The following is a 19,443-nucleotide window of genomic DNA, read 5'->3' as shown; positions in this document are numbered from 1 at the left end:
TCTTTTTTCTTTTTCTGGGGACTTTCACTCTTAGAGAATCACAACAAATTGAATTCAGCCATTTTTACTGGTCTGTACCTAATGAGTGACAGGTTTGTAGAACACAACCCATACGATGTTCCTTGTTGAAGCATTGTTAATGGGACGCTCCACACTGAAATATTCCTCTCTTTGAAATGTGGACTTTGTTATTAAATATGTTATAGGTTATTAGGAAATGATTCACTGACTTTGAACGTCCCGTCTTAGATGATGGCCTCTTTATCATTTAGCATATTCTCCAAGTTAGTAACCCTGGAACTTTATTTGATTCTTTCAAAGGAAGGGGCTCCATTGCAGGTGGCCAAGAGAACAAAGCATTTGAACATCTTTTTCACCTCCAGTTTGGTCCAAAGAACTATTGTTGTATCTAGATGGGATATCAAACATCAGGAAGGTTTACAATGTCTTTTTACGGTATGCAGCAGCCAACCATCGATTGGGTCCAGCTGGATAGCTTAAACATGTGCCACACTTCAAGACTGATGCTCATTCAGTGCAATGGGCAGCTAGAATCATTGTAGGTGCCAGTGTGAGAAGAGTTTAATGGATTTTGAACAGAACAGGCTGTGCCTCCACCTTCAATATTCACAGGTCTGAGCCTTAGTGGGTTTAGTCCGTTTCCATTTTCCCGTTTTGGGTAATGGGTTTAGGCCTTGAACTTGCATATTAAGTTGCCCTCCGCGAGATGCCTTAAAATAAGGATTTTTCAAGAGTCTCCATAAACAAATGTCTTACTATTGGCACAGTAAATATACAATAATCAATATACAATAATCCTGAATTCACTCAATTTCTAACTCTTCCCACTTTGTTTATTCTCAATAGTTTTGCGTTTGTTCTTCCCAGTAGGAAGATTGATTCCATCAGTTGAAATATAGGGAAGCAAAAGTGTACAGAAATAAACACTTCATTTGAGAATTGACGTTTTCCTCTTGAATTACAGATCTCTACCCAGCAGGCCTCTGGTTGTCGCAGTGGTTGGTCTCATGACTGGCTAGGTTCAATGGGAGATAGGGCGTGTCTTTGGATTTTCAAACCATTACATTCTTTTGGTGTTGTTAGAAGGAATGGAAGAGTCTGCACATTGTATCCCTACGTCCATAATACAATTACAACCTTCCTACCGGCACCACTGGGAAATACTCCATGACAGTGGAAGAAGCCAGCGTGGCTTGGTTGAAATCTGAGGAAATATTTTTCATCCTAATGACAATATAGAAGATGCATATAAAATTGAGATGCTTAATTTTGCTTTCACAGAAATTTACAGTATAACTAATCTGACAATTAAAAGGTTGAACTGCAAGGTACAACAACCATTTAACACTTAAAACCCTGATTTGAAGTCTGGATTAAAATGGTATGAGTTCCAAAACTCAACATCACAGTGTTTAGATACAGCATGGAAATATATTTAAGCATGGTCTTTGTATTTAGAAAATGTCCCCATCTACCTTAAATAATCCATTTTGCCTGGGGTTCTCTAGATCTTGGTGATGAGAAAAGCCTCGTCTGTAGAGCAAGAAGTTCATGACGTTTGGGTAGTTGTAATCATTTTATACACTTATCCTGCCTAAATAAATTTCAATTGAAGTCACAGTGTTATAATGGGGTGAAAAGTCTGGGCTTGGGTAAGAACAAAATGTGTGCCATGCTGAAAAAAACGGTATTCTCTTAAGAATCTTGAATAAAGATTTAGAAATTAACCACAGACAAGTGTAATCCAGCCTTCCATGATGTAACCTTTAAAATGGAGACTTTACTATTCAACCTATTTCATAGAAACCTTCCTCTCTGATAATTTGACTATAAATGACCAAATATCAAGTCAGAATGATTTTGTCATTATTCTAGCACGAGAAATTCTGTTCTCCTTTTATACATTCAGAGTAGCGTCACTCTTGAGTAATTGTGCTTACCCACCACTCATACCACTTCAATGTCACTTTAATATTGTAGTACAACTTTTAAATAAGGGTATATCTAATAAAAGACACATTTCTCTATATCCAGCAGTATTTTCATCCTAATGTGATTAAGGAAATTCTGCCTTCTGTGATGAGACACCTGACTCCGCCATCAATTCTACAAATGTGCCTAGGTAATTTGAAAAGAAGTTATAATGAGCCAACCTCGAATACCAATCAACAGTGGCAGACTTACCATTATTTGTGGGGATTAACATCAAGGAAAGACTGCCATTGATGGGTGGTAGACTTTTAGGTAACAGTAATTTTGGTGAACCTATAACTCTTGAAAATACGTCTGTGCTTATTATGGAAGCTAGATATGTGGGTATCTGACATGGCACTGGGAGAATGGTTATACACCATGAGAAGAAAGGGGATTGAATGCACTATCCCTTGCGGTACCTATACAATTATGTAAGCCGGGAAGAAACTCATCTTTCTATTAAAAGGGCTGTCTCCCATGGTTGGTTTTATTAGTGGCATGCTTTATCACTGGGTCCGCTCCCAGATGCATATATGCATCTGGGTGGGCTCAATCTCCAAACATTTGAGGGAGCTCTTTTGTGGGGACTCTTTTTGGGGCCCGTGTGTTAAAATTATGTAGGTGTACAGTGACCAGAATCAATCTTAATTTTCTTTATGATTATGGTAGCTGTACCCCTGGTAAGATTAAAAACAGCCGGGGATGTCTGTAAAGTTATCTATGTACTCCAACATCATCCATTAGCTCATAAGTTAGGTCTAAATGGTTCAGCCTTTATGGTGTCAAAATGTCAGAGGCTTTCTTCAGCACCAAAAATAAAGGTAGATCCCCTATGATGCTGTCGAGCTCTCTATGTTTGAAAAGGTATTTTGTGACCATCATTCACATTCATTCATTCTTAGATACATGCCCTTCAGAGCTCATTTACCAATCCTCCTGAGGTATTTCCCTTGTGTATTCTAGTTGATACCTTTGGACAAGATACTATTCATATCAGTCATTCTACCCTGGTAACATCTGTCTCAATTTATTCAGATGTGTATCGTGAGCACTGCAAACCAAACCTATCTGATTAGAAAGCTGTGAAAGCATACTCATGAACTGGGTCAAAAGCAATGTATTATGTATAGGGGTAAATAGCCATAATTTTCGGTTCCCCATGTGTGAGTTAAAAACCCCAGCAACTAATGGTTGACGAAGTGCATTCACTTCCCTTGTTCTTTTGATATATTGTAATTGGAAACTGAGTGTATGCCCTTTCTCAATGCTTCTGCCTCCATCTTTTGATAGAAACTGTTTATGGCAATGCAGAGTTGCAGGAGTATTTGGGGTCAATTGAATATTACAACAGGATCCCATTATAACATCTAATAATGCTTATTAATAGAAGACCTTGAGACAACTTCTTATACACGAGGTCCCCACAGAACTAAAGAAAACAAATGCACAAATTGGACCCCATAATGGCCGACAATTTTGGTCTAACCTATAGATACAAGGAGGTTGATTCTGTACTTTCCGCTCCTCCTCTGTTAAATGACTTAAACATAGCACAAACTATAGTACAGTCAGAGTACTGGGATGCACTGGCAGAAATGAAAAAAAACCCAAATAAAGATAATACTACACAGGGTAATTATGACTGAATGCCTGCAGGTTAATGCTGCGCTACAGGATTACTGGTAACTAATGCCCTCTGAATGGTTTCGGATGATCCAACCTTCAGAAAGGACCGGTCACTGATAGCCTGGCATTGCTTAAAGGATTGGCTGTTCTTAATTATGAAAGCAGCAAAAACACTCTCAGAAGCCATGATAATTAAGATACAGACAAGGAAAAACCATCTAAAACAGCAATAAAAATCACACCATAATAGGAAAAATTAAAAGAGATTAACTAGGAAATGATTGAGTTGAAAGAATTTCCCACCCAATCAAAAATTCATAAACTCCAAATGGACATAAAATGGAAATGTGTACCCAAACACTGCAGGGAACTATACACCCCCATTTGACTCAAAAGGGAGAAAGGTCAGACTCGCAGTCAACAGAGGGAAACTCAGAAGACTCTAATAATTGGAGCAGTGGGAAAAACAGCAAGGCAGATGGAAGGGTAGACAGATAGGAATGAGTTGGAAAACAACGTGGCAGGACTAAAACAATTTCCCACAACCGTACTTACAGTACTTACAGCCAACACCTTTACACACTCCACAACATTTTGGGTGGCCATGCTCCTACAACAAGTTCATACCACCAAGTTTTACACTAGCCCGCAGACCCCCTTTTTTAGGTCCACTAAGAAGATGAAAGAAAAAAAAGAAAACAGGTTCCGAAGGAGAAGGGCCAGCAGAAAATGTACAACAGGAACACAACTATGAAGACTGAACCAGGGACAAGTACAAACACAATTTTATGATTAATCTAACTAATGAACAAAGAAACCAAGTGGCAGTACTTAATAAAGAACTTGGGTTCATATCAACATCCCCTGGATAAGTTCAAGCTGCACACTGAATTAGCTGTATTCTTCAGGAAAATACAACTAAGGTCATTGTATGGACAAGAAAGACATCAGAAAACGGGGATACAGGATTAAAAAAGAAGTCTAATTTTTGCACTGACCCCAGCCATCCCTGCAGAGATTCTTGCCTTTCAACAGGCAGTTGTTAAAGAGATAGACTCCATTGATCCAAACCACATCAGAGCATTTCACAAGATGTCACCAGCAGAGTGCATAGCACTGAGGGAGCTAAGAAAATACACTGATGTAATGAAAAACTACACACAACTACTGATGGGAGTCTACATCTCCTAGGAGATGAGAGGAATTACATGTGAATACTGAACAATCAATGACATGGCAGAGGAAGTTGAAGTGGGAGGTTGGATTCCCCAAAAGGGGAGAGAATTCTTAGGAATAGGGAACCATGGCCCCATACTTTTACACCCTTTCCAAAATTCACAAACCTAGACTACCTCCACTAGCCTTTCCCATAGCTTCTGAAATTGGCTCAATTTTAGAACCTCTATCGCAATTTAGTGATGCCTTTTTAACACAGAGCATAACCCATTAGTGGGTCTGGATAAAGAGAGTCTTTATACTAGCTTACCGCAAGAGGAAACACTATGAATACTAGAAGACATACTCTTCAAGTAGACCCAAACTCACAGAACACCACACCACTTAATTATGGAGTGTGCATGATTAGTCCTCACAATAAAAAAGTTTGAGTTTGATGGGACACTTTTTTTCCATGGGACATCAACGGGGAGTACCTTTGCCCTCAGTACAGTGGGCCTGTGTGAGCATAATATTGAAATTACATTTAATGTGAGTCCTTCTAACCCATATCATGAGAAGATCAAAACCTGGAGAAGATATATAATAATATTTTTGTAATAGGAGTTAGTAATAAAGAATCTGTCCTCTCTTTTTTCTGTGACTAAATTACCAGGATGAGATTTTGAAATTTATCTACACAACAAGTAAAGAGGAAGTTACCTTTTAAGATGTATAGATTTCCCCTGAGTCAGGGTGTTTGCAATCTGACACATTTCACAAACCCTCAGATAAGAATAACTTATAGGATAGCTTTCACCCAAAAACACTCAGAGAGAATCTCCCCTATGGACTGTTTCTAAGACTGCGCAGGAGTTTCAGACAATTAGGGGATTTCAAAAACCAAGCTGAGGACCTTGAGAATAAACTGAGACACGGAGGCTACCTAGAAAAAATCATCCAGAAACGGCAGAAGAGAGTGAGGAATCATAACGGGGAAGCACTTTTTTAAATAGGAGAGATGAGAAAAAGGACACTTTAAGCTCTGTCACCACATATAACAAGTTCAGAAAATTGTTCAAAGAAATTGGCACCTCCTGTACACGGGCTCCTTACATTTTGAGAAACTGGTATTCTCGTACAAGAGAGCTATGAGCCTAGTGGACACTTTGGTCCACACAAGAGACAAACAAAAGGCAGAATATAACTCCATCCCTAGGAACCTCCCAAAGGTAACTGTCCACTATCAATGTGGCCATTGTAGCATATGTGGATTAACCAAACAGGTAAAATCATTGGATCTAGGTCAAAACAACCCTGAGATACTATGAACACATATGAATGGCAACTCGACAATTGTGATTCTAATGATCACATATCCTTGTGGTTTACACTACATAGGATGGCATGTTGGAAGATCAAAGTCTGAATTGGGGAGCACGGGAGCCACATTAAATGTAAGAAAACTACAGCAAAAGTGGACAATCATTATATCACTAAAGGCCACACCTCAGTGGATCTGAATGGGTTGTTATAGGACAACTGGATGACTATAAACGAAAACCGGAAACAATCCTATATGAAAATGAACTGCACTGCATCCATTGTCTTCATACTCATATTCTGGGAATGAATGATGACATCCCTTGGGCTGCATTCAATAATATACACCTAGAATTAGACATATTTCAGATTAAACTTTCAGCACCGGCAGGTCATAATATCAATTTGTCAAGAAAAAGAAAACCCCTTATATGATCCGAGGGTCAGCTTATTATGTAATTGGATCCTTATAGGTTTTACAAAAGTGCTGTAACAATATATCACATACATACAGATGGAGACAGGCATTATTACATGTCTATTCATGTAATATTAGTATTGACAATTTCTCAACATAATGATGAGGCTGGAAAATACAATTGAGAGGTGCATGCACTGCCATCACATAACATGCATGACCACTTTGACCCATTATAAACTGATGGAGATAGGCTTTACTTTATGCCTATACATGTAATACCAACATTGACATGGATGGAGATAGGCTTTATTTTATGCCTATCCATGCAATACCAACATTGACATCCACTCAACACAATGACAAGGTTAGGTTACACAATGAGACACAAACCACCATTCCGCCAAGTGAATGGCACACTCGGCGGCCCAAGTCACCTTGCTGATAACGCAGCTGGGGTCACGTGAGCTATTTAATAGCGTTGAAAAGATGAGCTCCGGTAGTCACTGATTAAGATGCAGGGGAGACAGGGATCTCATGGCACGAATGCCGGTTCGGAACCTTCGATGAATTAGGTCGAACAGAGTGGGAGATTGATTCTGAGTGTGTGCTCATTGGTTTTGGGCCAGTTTACGTTTTTGTTCTCACAGTGTGTGACTACAAGGTCGAACCACACCGCCTACTCCTATGGGTCCCAAATAGAGACGAAGAGACTTAAAAGGATGATTCTCTAATACAGGCTGCAGTGTGTTGCATGTCCACCATTAGTTACTGGGGTTTTTAACCAGCACATGTTGAGTCTAAAATTACAAATATTTACCCATGTAAATAGTACATTACTTTTGACCTAGTGCATGAGTGGGCTTTCACGTTTTTTCTCACCAAATAGATTTGGCTTGCAGTGCTCATCTATACACACCTGAGTGAATGGAGACTGGCATTACCTAGGCGGAATTACTAATGTGAATATAATCTCTCGTCCACAGATATTGACTAGAATACACTGGTGAAATACCACAGCATTGTAGATGAGTTCTAAGTGGCATGCATTTAAAGAATGATTGTGAATGATGGACCACAAAATAGGCTGCTGTTAGAATTTCAAAATTTTAGACCTCAACAGCATCATAAGGGATCTTCTTTTATTTTTGGTCCACATGTTTCATTAAGGCTGAAACATGTGGATCTAACTTATAACCTACCAGATGACGTTGGAGTACATAGAGACCTCTACAGACATCACTTGTTATTTTTAATATTGCCAGGGGTACAGCTACCATAATCATTAATAAAATTAAGATTGATTCTGGTCAGTGCACTCTTTTGTAAATGCTTCCATCTTCCTCTTTTGGCAGAAAATTGCAGAATGTTAGCGAAGATTACCCAACCAAAGTGTATCCATTTATATCACTTATAACCACTGTGTTGGAGAACCCTACATTGCTGTGGTGGAAGAGAGCAATCTGCCACAAATAGAGAGAGAACCCCTTCCTCTAAAACCATACCCAGGTCCTTACAATTTTGTATTTCATTGTTCCTGCTTTCACTTAGTTTGGTGGCAACCCCTTAACTAAGCTCATCATACTTGTGTTACTAATTTTACTTTGAAACTTTGCCCAAGTGGTTCTTTCCTCGAAACCACAATGCAATGCAAGGCACTGCATCCATTAAAAAAACATCACCTGGTGATGTTCTTGTACAAACATTTAGCAGCTGAGGAGAAACCATTGGCTTCTATGCGCACAGACTAGGAGATGTATGAGGAGGATGGAGTGATGGCTACTTAAGGGTATAACCCACAGGAGCTGCAGCGAGGTAGGAAACCGGTTAGGACTGGTGGCAGAGGCACTTCCATCCAAATGACACCAGGCTGGGAAGCGTAGGAGACATGAGGAATACCACTTGAACACATAATAAGCAGGGTAACAATAACAAGAAAAAGTCCTCTGTAAATACAACCTATGAAGACAAAACAGGAATGAAGATCTGTCTCCACTATGTGCTGGGTCATTCCAACTCCAAGGCACTGTCCCTTTTCAATATCCCAATATAATCAGGGGCTGTTGCATCCTTTTTCTGTAATCAGGGTGTTTAGCAGAGCACCCACTGCAACCTGGATACAGAAGGGCAGACTCTTGGAGTTAACTTCCCAGCATTTCAGAGTAATTTTGATGTATCCTCAAGTGGAATCAAGACTGCTCTTCTAGTTTCCTGGCACTGGAATTGGAAGACAGCTGTTGTGTGCTGACACACTTCACTGTGTATGTGTCTCTCTTTGGACCTGCTGGCCCTTGTCTACCAGCATGCTACTGGTATACTAGTACTCCGCAGGAGGATATCGCAGGTAGATGAAGATGATAATGATGCAGAGGGTGGCCAGGGCAGAGCTGGTGATGTTGAAGAGACGAGCAGTCTTGGCATCCTCAATGGCACCGTTCCGATCGTTAAGCAGCTTCTTGTCTCGTACCTGCATAAAACACAGAGAATCAAGAATGACTAAGAAATGTGTAGTCCACCCACGGTTAAGCAATGACTCTGATCAGCCTTGAAATGGACTGACCATTAGCAATAATGGGGTAACCCTGTGTCCCTCAAAACCTGGGTATGTATGATATATAAAGAAGTGTTTAGGTCGGGAGAGTGACAATCCGTTTGTTCAATGTATGTAATACATCCTGACTTTTTAATTTTCAGTAGCAAACATTACAAACTTAATGTAAAAAATGTAGAAAATGGCTCAACAAACACTTTTCAAGAACTAAATTGGGATAAATGGAACACATCACAAGTACAAACTTTTTGGTGAAACATGACGATTGTATTGTATGAATATTATGTATACATATAAATAAATATGGCTGGCAATAAGGCAATACAATACATGGCAAAGAAGCGATTGAAGTGCAGGAAAGGTGAATTGTGGTGATAGGTGAAAAAGTGCTATACATATACAATATAAATGGGTAACATATACGAGAATCCAAAAAACAGTTATGTTGAACTGTCCATTCCTACAAGCATGAATCCATGACTCAAGTGTGACTTTGTAATGGAGTCAGGGAAGCTGCATGGACTCGTATGACTGCAACGTCGAAGTTTCGACCCTGGGCGAAAGCACAGCTTAATATGCGTCAGAGGCGGGTCTTCATCAGGACTGGGGGTAGGGAAGCAAGTGTTGACAGCCGCAAGGAATAAATGCCCGGGATCCTTTTGAGTAGGAGGATTGGGATCTGAATTGATTCCGATTTTGAAGAGCTGGTAGACCTACACCAGGAGGTTCTGGTCTGAGGAAATGATGTTATCTCAACCGTGCTCCACCAGCTGGTTGGAGAGGAGATAAACAGTAATTTTGCCAACGCCATCCTCAAGCAATCGTTCCGATACAAAGAAAAGTGACCTATTCAGTCTGCTTCCGCTCCTTGTAGAAGCAGACTGGGCTGAGGCAGATGCTATAGCTCTATTCCAGGTGGGAAATAAAGGCATCAGAAAACAAGGCAGTGTGAGCTTATTTTACTGGCACTTATAAGTGAAAATAGAATAACAATAAATCCCCCTGCCCTCGAGCACATTTACTTATGTAGGATTGCTCAATGTGTTTGGACAGATAGACAGGCATTGTACCCTGCACCACAAGGATCACGTTGTCGCAGGACTTTCTGTCACTAGGATGTCATATCAGCGTCATTGTATCCCTTATACTATGCTATCAAGCCTTCTGCAGAGTCAAGTCAGAGCATTTTGTATAGGCCGTGGTAATTTAAAATGAAAGAAAGGTAGCAGAGTTTAAGTGCCCAGCACAATAAACTACCTCCTACTCCATTTAGCATCTCAGTGTAAATTTGAAAACTGGCACGAACTATAGTATTGACATTTGTAGTTTAGGAACGTGCTGTGCTGTTGCCAAACAGGAAGTATCGTTATCATGGGATTGGCCACAAAGTTTGGTGAGTAAGAAATAATGGGATATTCACATTGATACTCTGTAGTGAATCAGTAAATTCACATTCCATTTATATTCTTGTGGGCTTTGAAAGGAGATAATTGCTGATTTACAAAAGGTGGCCCTGATTCTTCACCAAAGTTTGTTGGCTGTTTTTTTATAACCAATTTTAGTAATATCCAACACAATGTAAAATGGGAAGACAGAACCTGCCTCACCGACAAACCCCACCCAACATGACAATATACAAGATGTCATAAAAAGGACCACTATTCAGTCACCCTCAGTCCATAAGGATCCAACCACAACCCCCATATATGGTCAAATTTGCAAGGGCATGACATCCCCAAGCCATGTACATGGGGTCCTCAGGCGCCGCACTCCAGTCCATCCCCATCCTCCACTCCACCACCGGGGGGGAGGGGTGGGGGGGGGCTCTTTTTGCTTCAACATGAGTGTCTAACCCAGTACCAGTACGATAAGGACTGTGCTATTTTCTTCCAATATTCCGTAATCAAAGGGCACAGCTAAGTCATAAGGGAAAAACTGCTTTCAGGAAAGGGCTGTAAAAGCAAGTGTTGGAATGTAATTTCTGGCCTGACACAGTTTCAATGGTGGAATTTATGTGCAATGTAGGTAATACAACTGAATAAGAAATAATCGGAGGATGCTGCTATTTCTGGGCCTGGGGACCATACAGGCGAACCGCCAGTCAGCATTATCCAGATGACCCAACCAGGCCTCCCATTTCCTCCATAGGGGGGCCAGTGGATCAGAGGCGTTGTTTATCATGGACCGATAAAAATAGGATACCACCACCCTTCCAGTGCACCCATATGCAATTGTGATTCCAGCGGGCTCTACTCAGGGAGTGTACGAAGGTCTTCCCTATTAACTGTGAGTGCATGTCTGACTCATAGGTATTGATGACATTTGGTACTGGAGAGGGCGTATTGTGACTGAAAGCTCTGGAATGACAATCTGATCTTACTCCCAGATATTGCCTAGGGTCGTAACACCAATGAGGTCCCACGCCTTGGAGGTTGGATACATGGTGGAGCTGTATTGGCTGTTTTTATGATGAAATCTGAGTAGACATTGATTTGTGAAATTATGATGGGATTTGAAGCTTTTTAACTTGGAATAACCAATAAAACATCTACACAAGACTTTCAAATGTGAGATTGACTTTTCTACAAGATAATAACTGATTAAGAAATTATATTGATTGAATTAACTTTGATTTGCTATGGACCTAATATCTAAATACAGCCAATACTAGAGAACTTGCCAATATGTGGTAATAGCATATTGTGTGTACTTATACTATTAAGTAGTAAAAGGATTCATTGACTTTATACCTTGAAGTTGGGTACCCTACTTACATAGTCATATCCTGGCATTATATCTGTGCTTTACCAAGTTTTTCTTTCTTTTTGGTTTTGTAGATTTAATACTACACTAAGCATCATCAGTATGTAATGTATAGTAGAGGATACAAACCTCACTGTTGCAACATTTTAGACTGCTGTAACTAATACACAACATTGCACATGATCTTGTATCACAGCATGTAATAATATGAAGGAACCCCGACAATTTATTGCATTCACATTGCACTATGTGCTACAAATGATGTAAAATAAATAAAGATCTTTTTTTTACGAAGGAAGATATTGAGTGTCATCAAACTAAGTAGAACAAAGATAAACAGGGATGTCAGAATCCTGCGAAGGCCACAAACAGCGGTCCCCAAATTGGGTTTGAGCTCTATACCTGCAACATAATAATAACCACAAACTCATATCCCATCTTCTTGGAATTGATGTTTCCCCCACTGGCGCCCTGCTGCCTGTATGTTTCTCTTTGCTGCTGATTGCATTGTTTTAGTGTGTTTGGTCTATGTCTTTATGCTAAGTGGGTTGCTGCCTGACATAGGAGACATTGGGGTGTGAGACTGAATTGAGAATCACGTGGGACAATAAATCCATGGCTTTATCCCTTTCACACTCTGTGTCTATACCTTCAGAAGAGACAGGCCTACTACTAGTAAACTGAAGCTGGGCAACCACAGTGTCTACGGAGCTTGATTTCTATATTAAGATATGTTACAGCTTGAGACACCCATGCATAGATTCTGACCACTGGTACTGCTTCCAACGTGTCAGTCTCCAAAGCTATGATTTTTTTAATGAGTAGTCAATTCTTATCCTGCCCATGGAAAGTAAGGTGATTAGAAATAAGATATATGGACGGGAAGGAGGAAGCTTCACGCACAGGGTGCCCTTGACTCAGAATGGGTGATCTGGTTAATGAGGGTTAACCAGGAGTTTATCAGCAGGAGTCTGTAGATAGGGGGTGGAAATATCAAGCCTAAGTATGAATGTGACAAATATGGGACCAAGTGATTTTAATGATAACATGTTTAAGCTTTTGTAGTGAAACCACCTCTGAAAGGAGAGCCAATTGGACATACATGCTATTGCCTGCCAGCTCTTATTAATAAGTGGACACCAACATAAGAAATGTGTTGGATGAGTTTTATGAAGACATTCAGCATGCCAGATTACCAAATTGTGCCCCAGTATATGTGCAATTAGATGCTGTTGTGTGCTGCAAGAATAGAAATCTAAAAAATCGTTCTTAATACTTTAAGGTGGGAAAAGCACAATTTAGCAAGAGCATTGAGCCTTGTTGCCCAGAGGAAAGCTGAGATCGTAGTGTGTGTGCAGAAAGTGACTCATGAATTTTAACTGCTGTCCTGGTACCCAGGCATAATCTCCATTTCCATGCCCAACCACGTCTGTCCGGCTTGCATTTAAATCCAGTCCATGTGGCTCCATCTGTTTGGACACCATAGACAGAAATTCATGCAGTGTCACCATTAATGATGCAACAAACATTTGATATCATCTGCACAGCTCGGCTAGAACTGTAGGACAATGAAAGATGTCAAGGAGGCCAGTACACACAGAAAGATGTTAGTAACTGTGGGAGAATGGAGGCTTCTCAGGAAGGTTTAGAGTCCAGTATCACAAACAAGAATGAAGACAAAGCTTCCGTCTGGATCCTTTTTAGTAACACATCAGAGAAGTAATTCTGATGTGAAGACAGTGGACATGTACAGCACAGTAGACCCGGTCAAAAAATGCTAATATAAAATTAGACTATGGCACTAATCATGGATACTAAATTCTATTTGGAAACTGTCAATGAGCATGTAAACGACACCAACATCTACAGCAAAGTCTTTATTGACCATACAACAGATTTCATAAGAACCTTGAAGACCATCATAGAAAGTGCCATAGCAAGAGGAACATTTGAAAACAACAAAAAAGAATTTCTCATTAAAAACATCCCAACGGTACCACATATATATACGATTCCAAAAATCCACAAGCATCACACCAAACCACCTTGCAAACCGATTGTTTCTACGATCAAATCAATACATGAACCGGTCTTATAAATATCTGGTCAGATATTTACATCCCATCGTTCAATCTATGATTACCTTTGAGGGGTCCCAGAAATTAGCCACAATACATCAAATTTTTTTGGGTGGGAAAAATGGGTAAAACGGTCTACAAATGAAAGCGTCTGGGTTTTTCCCTGCAAAGTTATCAAAAAAGGCTTTGTGGGGCTGAAATCACATTTTTCCCAGCTTTTAGGGAATGACAGACTTTTGTCAGAACACCAACATGTTTTACACAGTTTTGGCATTTTTCTGGGTCATAACCTATTTTTGTTATTTTTTTGTGCTTTCAACCTCCTTCCAGTTAATGGTAAAAATGAGTGTGAAAGCAATATTGGATCCTGGAAAGCTATACATTTTAGAAAAGTAGACACAATTATGAATTCAGAAAGGGGTCATTTGTGTAGATCCATCAAGTTGCTTTATGAAAAGTAACAGTTAAATATTGGGAAAATTGAAAAGTAGTTGAAAAAAACAGCATTTTGTGTCAACGTATTCACCTGTAACTTCTAGTAATTATGATAGTTCTTTGAAAGCAATATATCGTTACATCTGCTGGACCTTCCTGGTTGTGGAGATATATAGGAGTTGTAGGTTCACTAAGAAGCAGACAAACCCAGAGTCAAAAATTGATTATCAATTTGCAATGGCTTTTTGTTATGTACCGGGTATATGGCAATTATTGTGTAAAAATGTATACAAGGAAAAATCGGTAAGAAAGACACCTATGTATTTCTGAAATGGGAACACATTTTAGAGTTTAGAAACAGTACATATTTGCACATTTTAGAAATTGGGAATACTCATACTAGCCTGAGAATTATTGGTCATTTTTCAAAACAACTTCTTTTTTACGCAGTGTCTTTCATTTGGAAGGCAGAAATGCATCAAAAACCAATAGCTGATAGTTGCTTTACAAATCTGAATTACCCTAAGTCCCCTGATAAAAATGGTACCTCACTTGTGTGGGTAGGCATAGTGTCCATGACCGGAAAGGGCTCAAAACCCAACGTGAACACACCACCTTTTCACAATGAAAATTTTTCCCTTTTTTTGCGAAGTATGTAGCTGTAGTTTTTTAACCCTAGGGCTGCCGGCACCTAGGAAAACCTAGCAAACCTATAAATGTTTTAAAACTAGACATCCAGGGGAATCCAGGATGGGGTGACTTGACTGCCTCCCACCAGGTTCTACTACCCAGAATTCCTTGCAAACCTAAAAAACTGTAAAAAAAAGACATTTTCCTCACATCTCTGTGGTGGAAAGGTCTGAAATCTGCGTGGATCCACAAATTTCTACCCAACCCGCGTTTCCCTAAGTCTTACAAGAAAAACTGTACCTCACTTGTGTGGGTCAACCTAGTGCTTGCGACAGGAAACGGCGCAAAACAAAACTTAGTCACACCCCAATTTCACAGTGAAAAATTACCCTTTTTTTGCAAAGTGCCTAGCTGTCGTTTTTTAACCCTAGCTCTGCTGGCACCTATAGAAACCTAGCAAACCTATACATGTTTTTAAACTAGACACCCAGGGAAACTAGGATGGGGTGACTTGGCTGCTTCCCACCAGGTTCAGCTACCCAGAATCCCTTGCAAACCTAAATAATTGACAAAAAAACAAAATTCCCCATATTTCTGTGATGGAAAGTTCTGGAATCTCTATGGATCTACATATTTCTACCCATCCCGCATTCTTCAAAGTCTTATGAGAAAAATGGTACCTCACTTGTGTAGGTCGGCCTAGTGCCTGGGACTGGAAATGGCGTGAAACGCAATGTGGTCACACCTCAATTTCACAGTGAAAAATGTCCCTTTTGGTCGTTGGGGCAAGATGGCCGCCACAACGCTGTAGGGAGCAGTCGCACTCTGCTCTCTCTCCTGCCACATAGTATCATGTGGACAGAGCGAAGAAGATGAAGAGTGAAGAAAATGTTCTTGCTGGAAGGCTGGTTGACACAGTACAAGTCTGATGGAGGTAGAGGGAAAAGCCGCCTCGCATTGTTAGCTGTGGCAATCACACAAAAGTGGAAAAAGTGGATCAACGGAGTCCTGCAGCAAAGTCTAAAGATGTCCAATCGTAACAAGGAGAAGCAGAACGGGCCGAGCAAGGGAGCGCCAGTAGCTTCAGCCACGGGCGCTATACCGAAAACGGCTGCCCCAGGCAAAAAGCAGACGCCGGCTCCAGGGATCGTGATATCTAAAGCTCAACAAAGGAAGAATGAGCTCGCTGGAAAGAAGGGACAAGCGGCGGATGGCGAGATGGATACGGAGATTCTAACTCAACAGAAGGAGACGCCGTCAGCTAAAGCGGCGATTGCTAGGGAGAAGGAGAAACATAGAGCGCACAGAATAAACCCACTCCCCCTCCCCTCCAAAGACGCGGCGGGTATGAGGCAGCCTACCTTGACGGAATCCTTCTCTGCCAAAACAGGCCAACAGCAACAGCAAACAGAGAACGAAGCAACCAGCGCTGAGCTCCACACTCCGAACGCGGAAGCGAGAGACGTCCTCGAGGACGCTAGCGGAACGGTTGCTGGGCAACCAGCGAAGCCCTCACAGTCTCACACGCATCAAGCGGGAACTGCCGGCATGGAAGGAAAAGAAGCAGCGGTGATTACGGTGAGCAGTGGAGAGTGTGGCGATGTGAATGGGGAGCTGGGGGCGCTTGAAAAGAGGAACAATATTCAGATGATGGATGCCTTACTTTCAGTTGAGGCTGGATTAAACGCGGAACTGAAAAGCAATGGCAAAGCTAATTGGGGCAGTTCTACGAGTCTGGACTCACAGCAGCAGGCTAAGTGCAGAGGTGCTAGAGGGGGGTCCCCAGAGTTTTACTCTGTTAATGAAGGGTCAGACTCAACAGACTTGAGTGAGCAGGAGGGGGGCAGCACTACTGAGGTCACTACATCCGGCTTAGATTCAGACAACTCTGGACACTCAAGGGATAAAAATAGCCAAAGAAAAAAGAAGTCAGGAGTAAGAAGAAGAAGCGGAGAAAGCAATAAAAACAAAAAACTGTCCTGGGACTATTCAGCGACCTCTGGGATATACCAAGAGTCTGGGGACGGAATTGGGGTTGGTAGTACACCCCAGAACATAACTATGGAAATGATGTTCAGTACCCTAAAACAAATACAGGTAGAGGCCAGGGTGGAAAGTCGGAGGGCAAGGAGGGATACAAAGAAAATACAGGCATCAATTAGGAAACTGAACAGGAAGTATGAGGTGGTGGAAGAGAGGGTGTCAGAAGTGGAACAGAGGACAGGTAGAATGGAGGACGAGATGACAGACTGGCAGGACTTTAAAAATGAACAAGGGAAGAAAATTGAAGATCTCCAATGGAAGATAGAAGATTTTGAAAACCGGCAAAGACGGAATAACATAAGGCTACTTGGAATTGAGGAAGGTTTGGAGGGGCAAGACCCCAGGGGCTATGTCATCAAACTATTGAAAGGAGCTTTTCCGGACTCCCAGTGGCAGTGGGAATCGGAAATCCAAAGAGCGCATAGATTCCCACTAATATTGAAGAAAAATCACAGAGCCCAGCAGAGTGCATTGCCAAGAGCAATGCTTGTGTTCGTAGGAAACTTTCTTGCAAGACAGGAGATCATGGACAGAGCAAGACCAGATGCCAAGAAGACTTTTGATAATGTTACATTCTTTGCCAGACCTGACTTCTGTCATGTGACAGTCGAAAGAAGATGGAGGCTACGACAGCTGATTTCCCCCTTGCAAAATGTAGGCGCAGAGGCATATTTACTCTACCCAGCAAGGCTAAAGGTTGTTAATAAAGGGCAGATTAGGGTATTCACGTCAGAGATTAAAGCAGGAGAATACTTGGCTGAGCTCACGGAGCAGAGGGGGGGAAAGAAATAACAAAGAGAGAAATATACGGAAAACATCATAGAACATGATACTATTACACTACAGGTAACATGTAGGGGTAACAGGGAAGGGCAGGAGAGAGAGGCGATCCTACAGCTGAAGAGGCCACACATAGGTCAGGATTGACCTATTTGCCCGTAAAAGGGGGGGAGGGAGTCAGGGGGAGGGGGGAGAGCTGGGGGGGGTGAGGGGGGGCAGGAAGAGGTTGACATATGGTTAAATACAACACGCAAGAAGGAAACAAAGGAATACAATACATTTGAGGAAAGAGTACTGCAGGCTAAAGCTCATGAGAATAAAAAGTGGTGTCAAGTGATGGAAAAATATAAGATATGTCGATGGCTTTGAGGATCGCCTCTATAAATATATGTGGCCTCAATAATGGAGGGAAAAGGCAGAGAGTAGCAGCAATGCTAAGAATGCTAAAATTAGATATTATATGTCTCCAAGAGACACATATTGAAGGAAATAATAAATTTTTACTGGAGTAAATGGGTTTTGAGGTGTTAGCTTTTACCAGACAAGATACCAAAACTAAGGGAGTAGCTATATTAGCTAAGAAAGGGGTCTGTAAAATAAAAAGAAAAAAAGAAGATCAGAACGGGAGATGGGTTATAGTTGAGGGTGAAACTAGTGCAGGATGCTGTACACTAGTGTCGATATATGGGTCTACAGAAGATGACCCTGAGGTTATTGAATATTTGGATCACGAATTGTCTCTTTGGCCAGAGCCAATTATTTGTTGTGGGGATTTGAATATAAATGGGTTGAACGGTTTGGGTAGGTCGGGTATGTCGGGTGGTGGGGCGTACGGGGGGAGGAAGAAAAAGGTGTGTAAGGCTGTATGTGATTTTATGAGACATAATGCGTTGATCGATCTATGGGCACAGAGCCACCCACCAGGTACGGGTAGTACATACTACTCAGCACCTCATCGTCTGGTTGTCAGATTAGATTATTTTCTGATTTCTAGCACATTAGTAGATGGTAGCCAATTAGAAAGACTGCCTAGGATGTTATCAGATCATAACCCGCTGGTACTGACGTTACCAAATAAGATGGCAGAGGAGAGGAAGAGCTATAACTGGACTTTTGAGAGAGGACTTCTGAAAGATGAGGGATATGTGAAAAGAATGGCAGCTTGGATTAAACAATTTTGGGAAACTAATAGAGGGACAGCAACCCCTGCTATGGTCTGGGATGCTTTTAAAGCAGGTATTAGGGGGGAAACTCTTTGCTTTACGTTGCAACGAACTAAAAAAGAGAGAGAGGAAATGGAAACAAGGATAAGGGAATTAAAAGACCTAGAAGACTCTCTGATATCAGCAATCAACATGCAGGAACCGTTGGAAGATTTATTGCTAAATATAGAGTTGAAAAAGGCAGAGGCAGGTGAAAGTGTAGCAAGGAGGGCTGCGGCTAGGTATTTAGCCAAAAGAGAGGAGGGATATGAGTACAACGAGAGAATTGGGCATCTCCTTGCTATTAGAACTAGGCAGAAGGCAGCGGCAGGAGAGATTAAGGAAATTAAAAATGAGGTAGGAGTAGTGGTAAATAAAGTAACAGATATACAGGACGTGTTTAAGAGATTCTATACGAAACTTTATGAGCAGGATATAATTAGA

General features: G+C 41.1%; 1 protein-coding gene across 1 annotated transcript in view; it reads right to left on the bottom strand.

Annotated features, from left to right (window-relative positions):
* Window positions 1-6,822: 6,822 nt before the first annotated feature.
* Window positions 6,823-19,443, bottom strand: part of IFITM10 (interferon induced transmembrane protein 10) — a 152,730-nt gene continuing 140,109 nt past the window's right edge. Inside the window, exon 3 of the mRNA XM_086958935.1 lies at window positions 6,823-8,984. Within this exon, the coding sequence (XP_086815061.1) occupies window positions 8,835-8,984 (150 nt within the window). The 3' untranslated portion in view covers window positions 6,823-8,834. The remainder of the gene's footprint in view (window positions 8,985-19,443) is intronic.

This window comes from Lissotriton vulgaris, chromosome 2_1 (assembly GCF_964263255.1).
Source record: "Lissotriton vulgaris chromosome 2_1, aLisVul1.2, whole genome shotgun sequence".
Lineage (NCBI taxonomy): Eukaryota > Metazoa > Chordata > Amphibia > Caudata > Salamandridae > Lissotriton > Lissotriton vulgaris.
The sequence above is the reverse complement of the archived record's forward strand: the minus strand, read 5'-3'. Positions and strand labels throughout refer to the sequence as shown.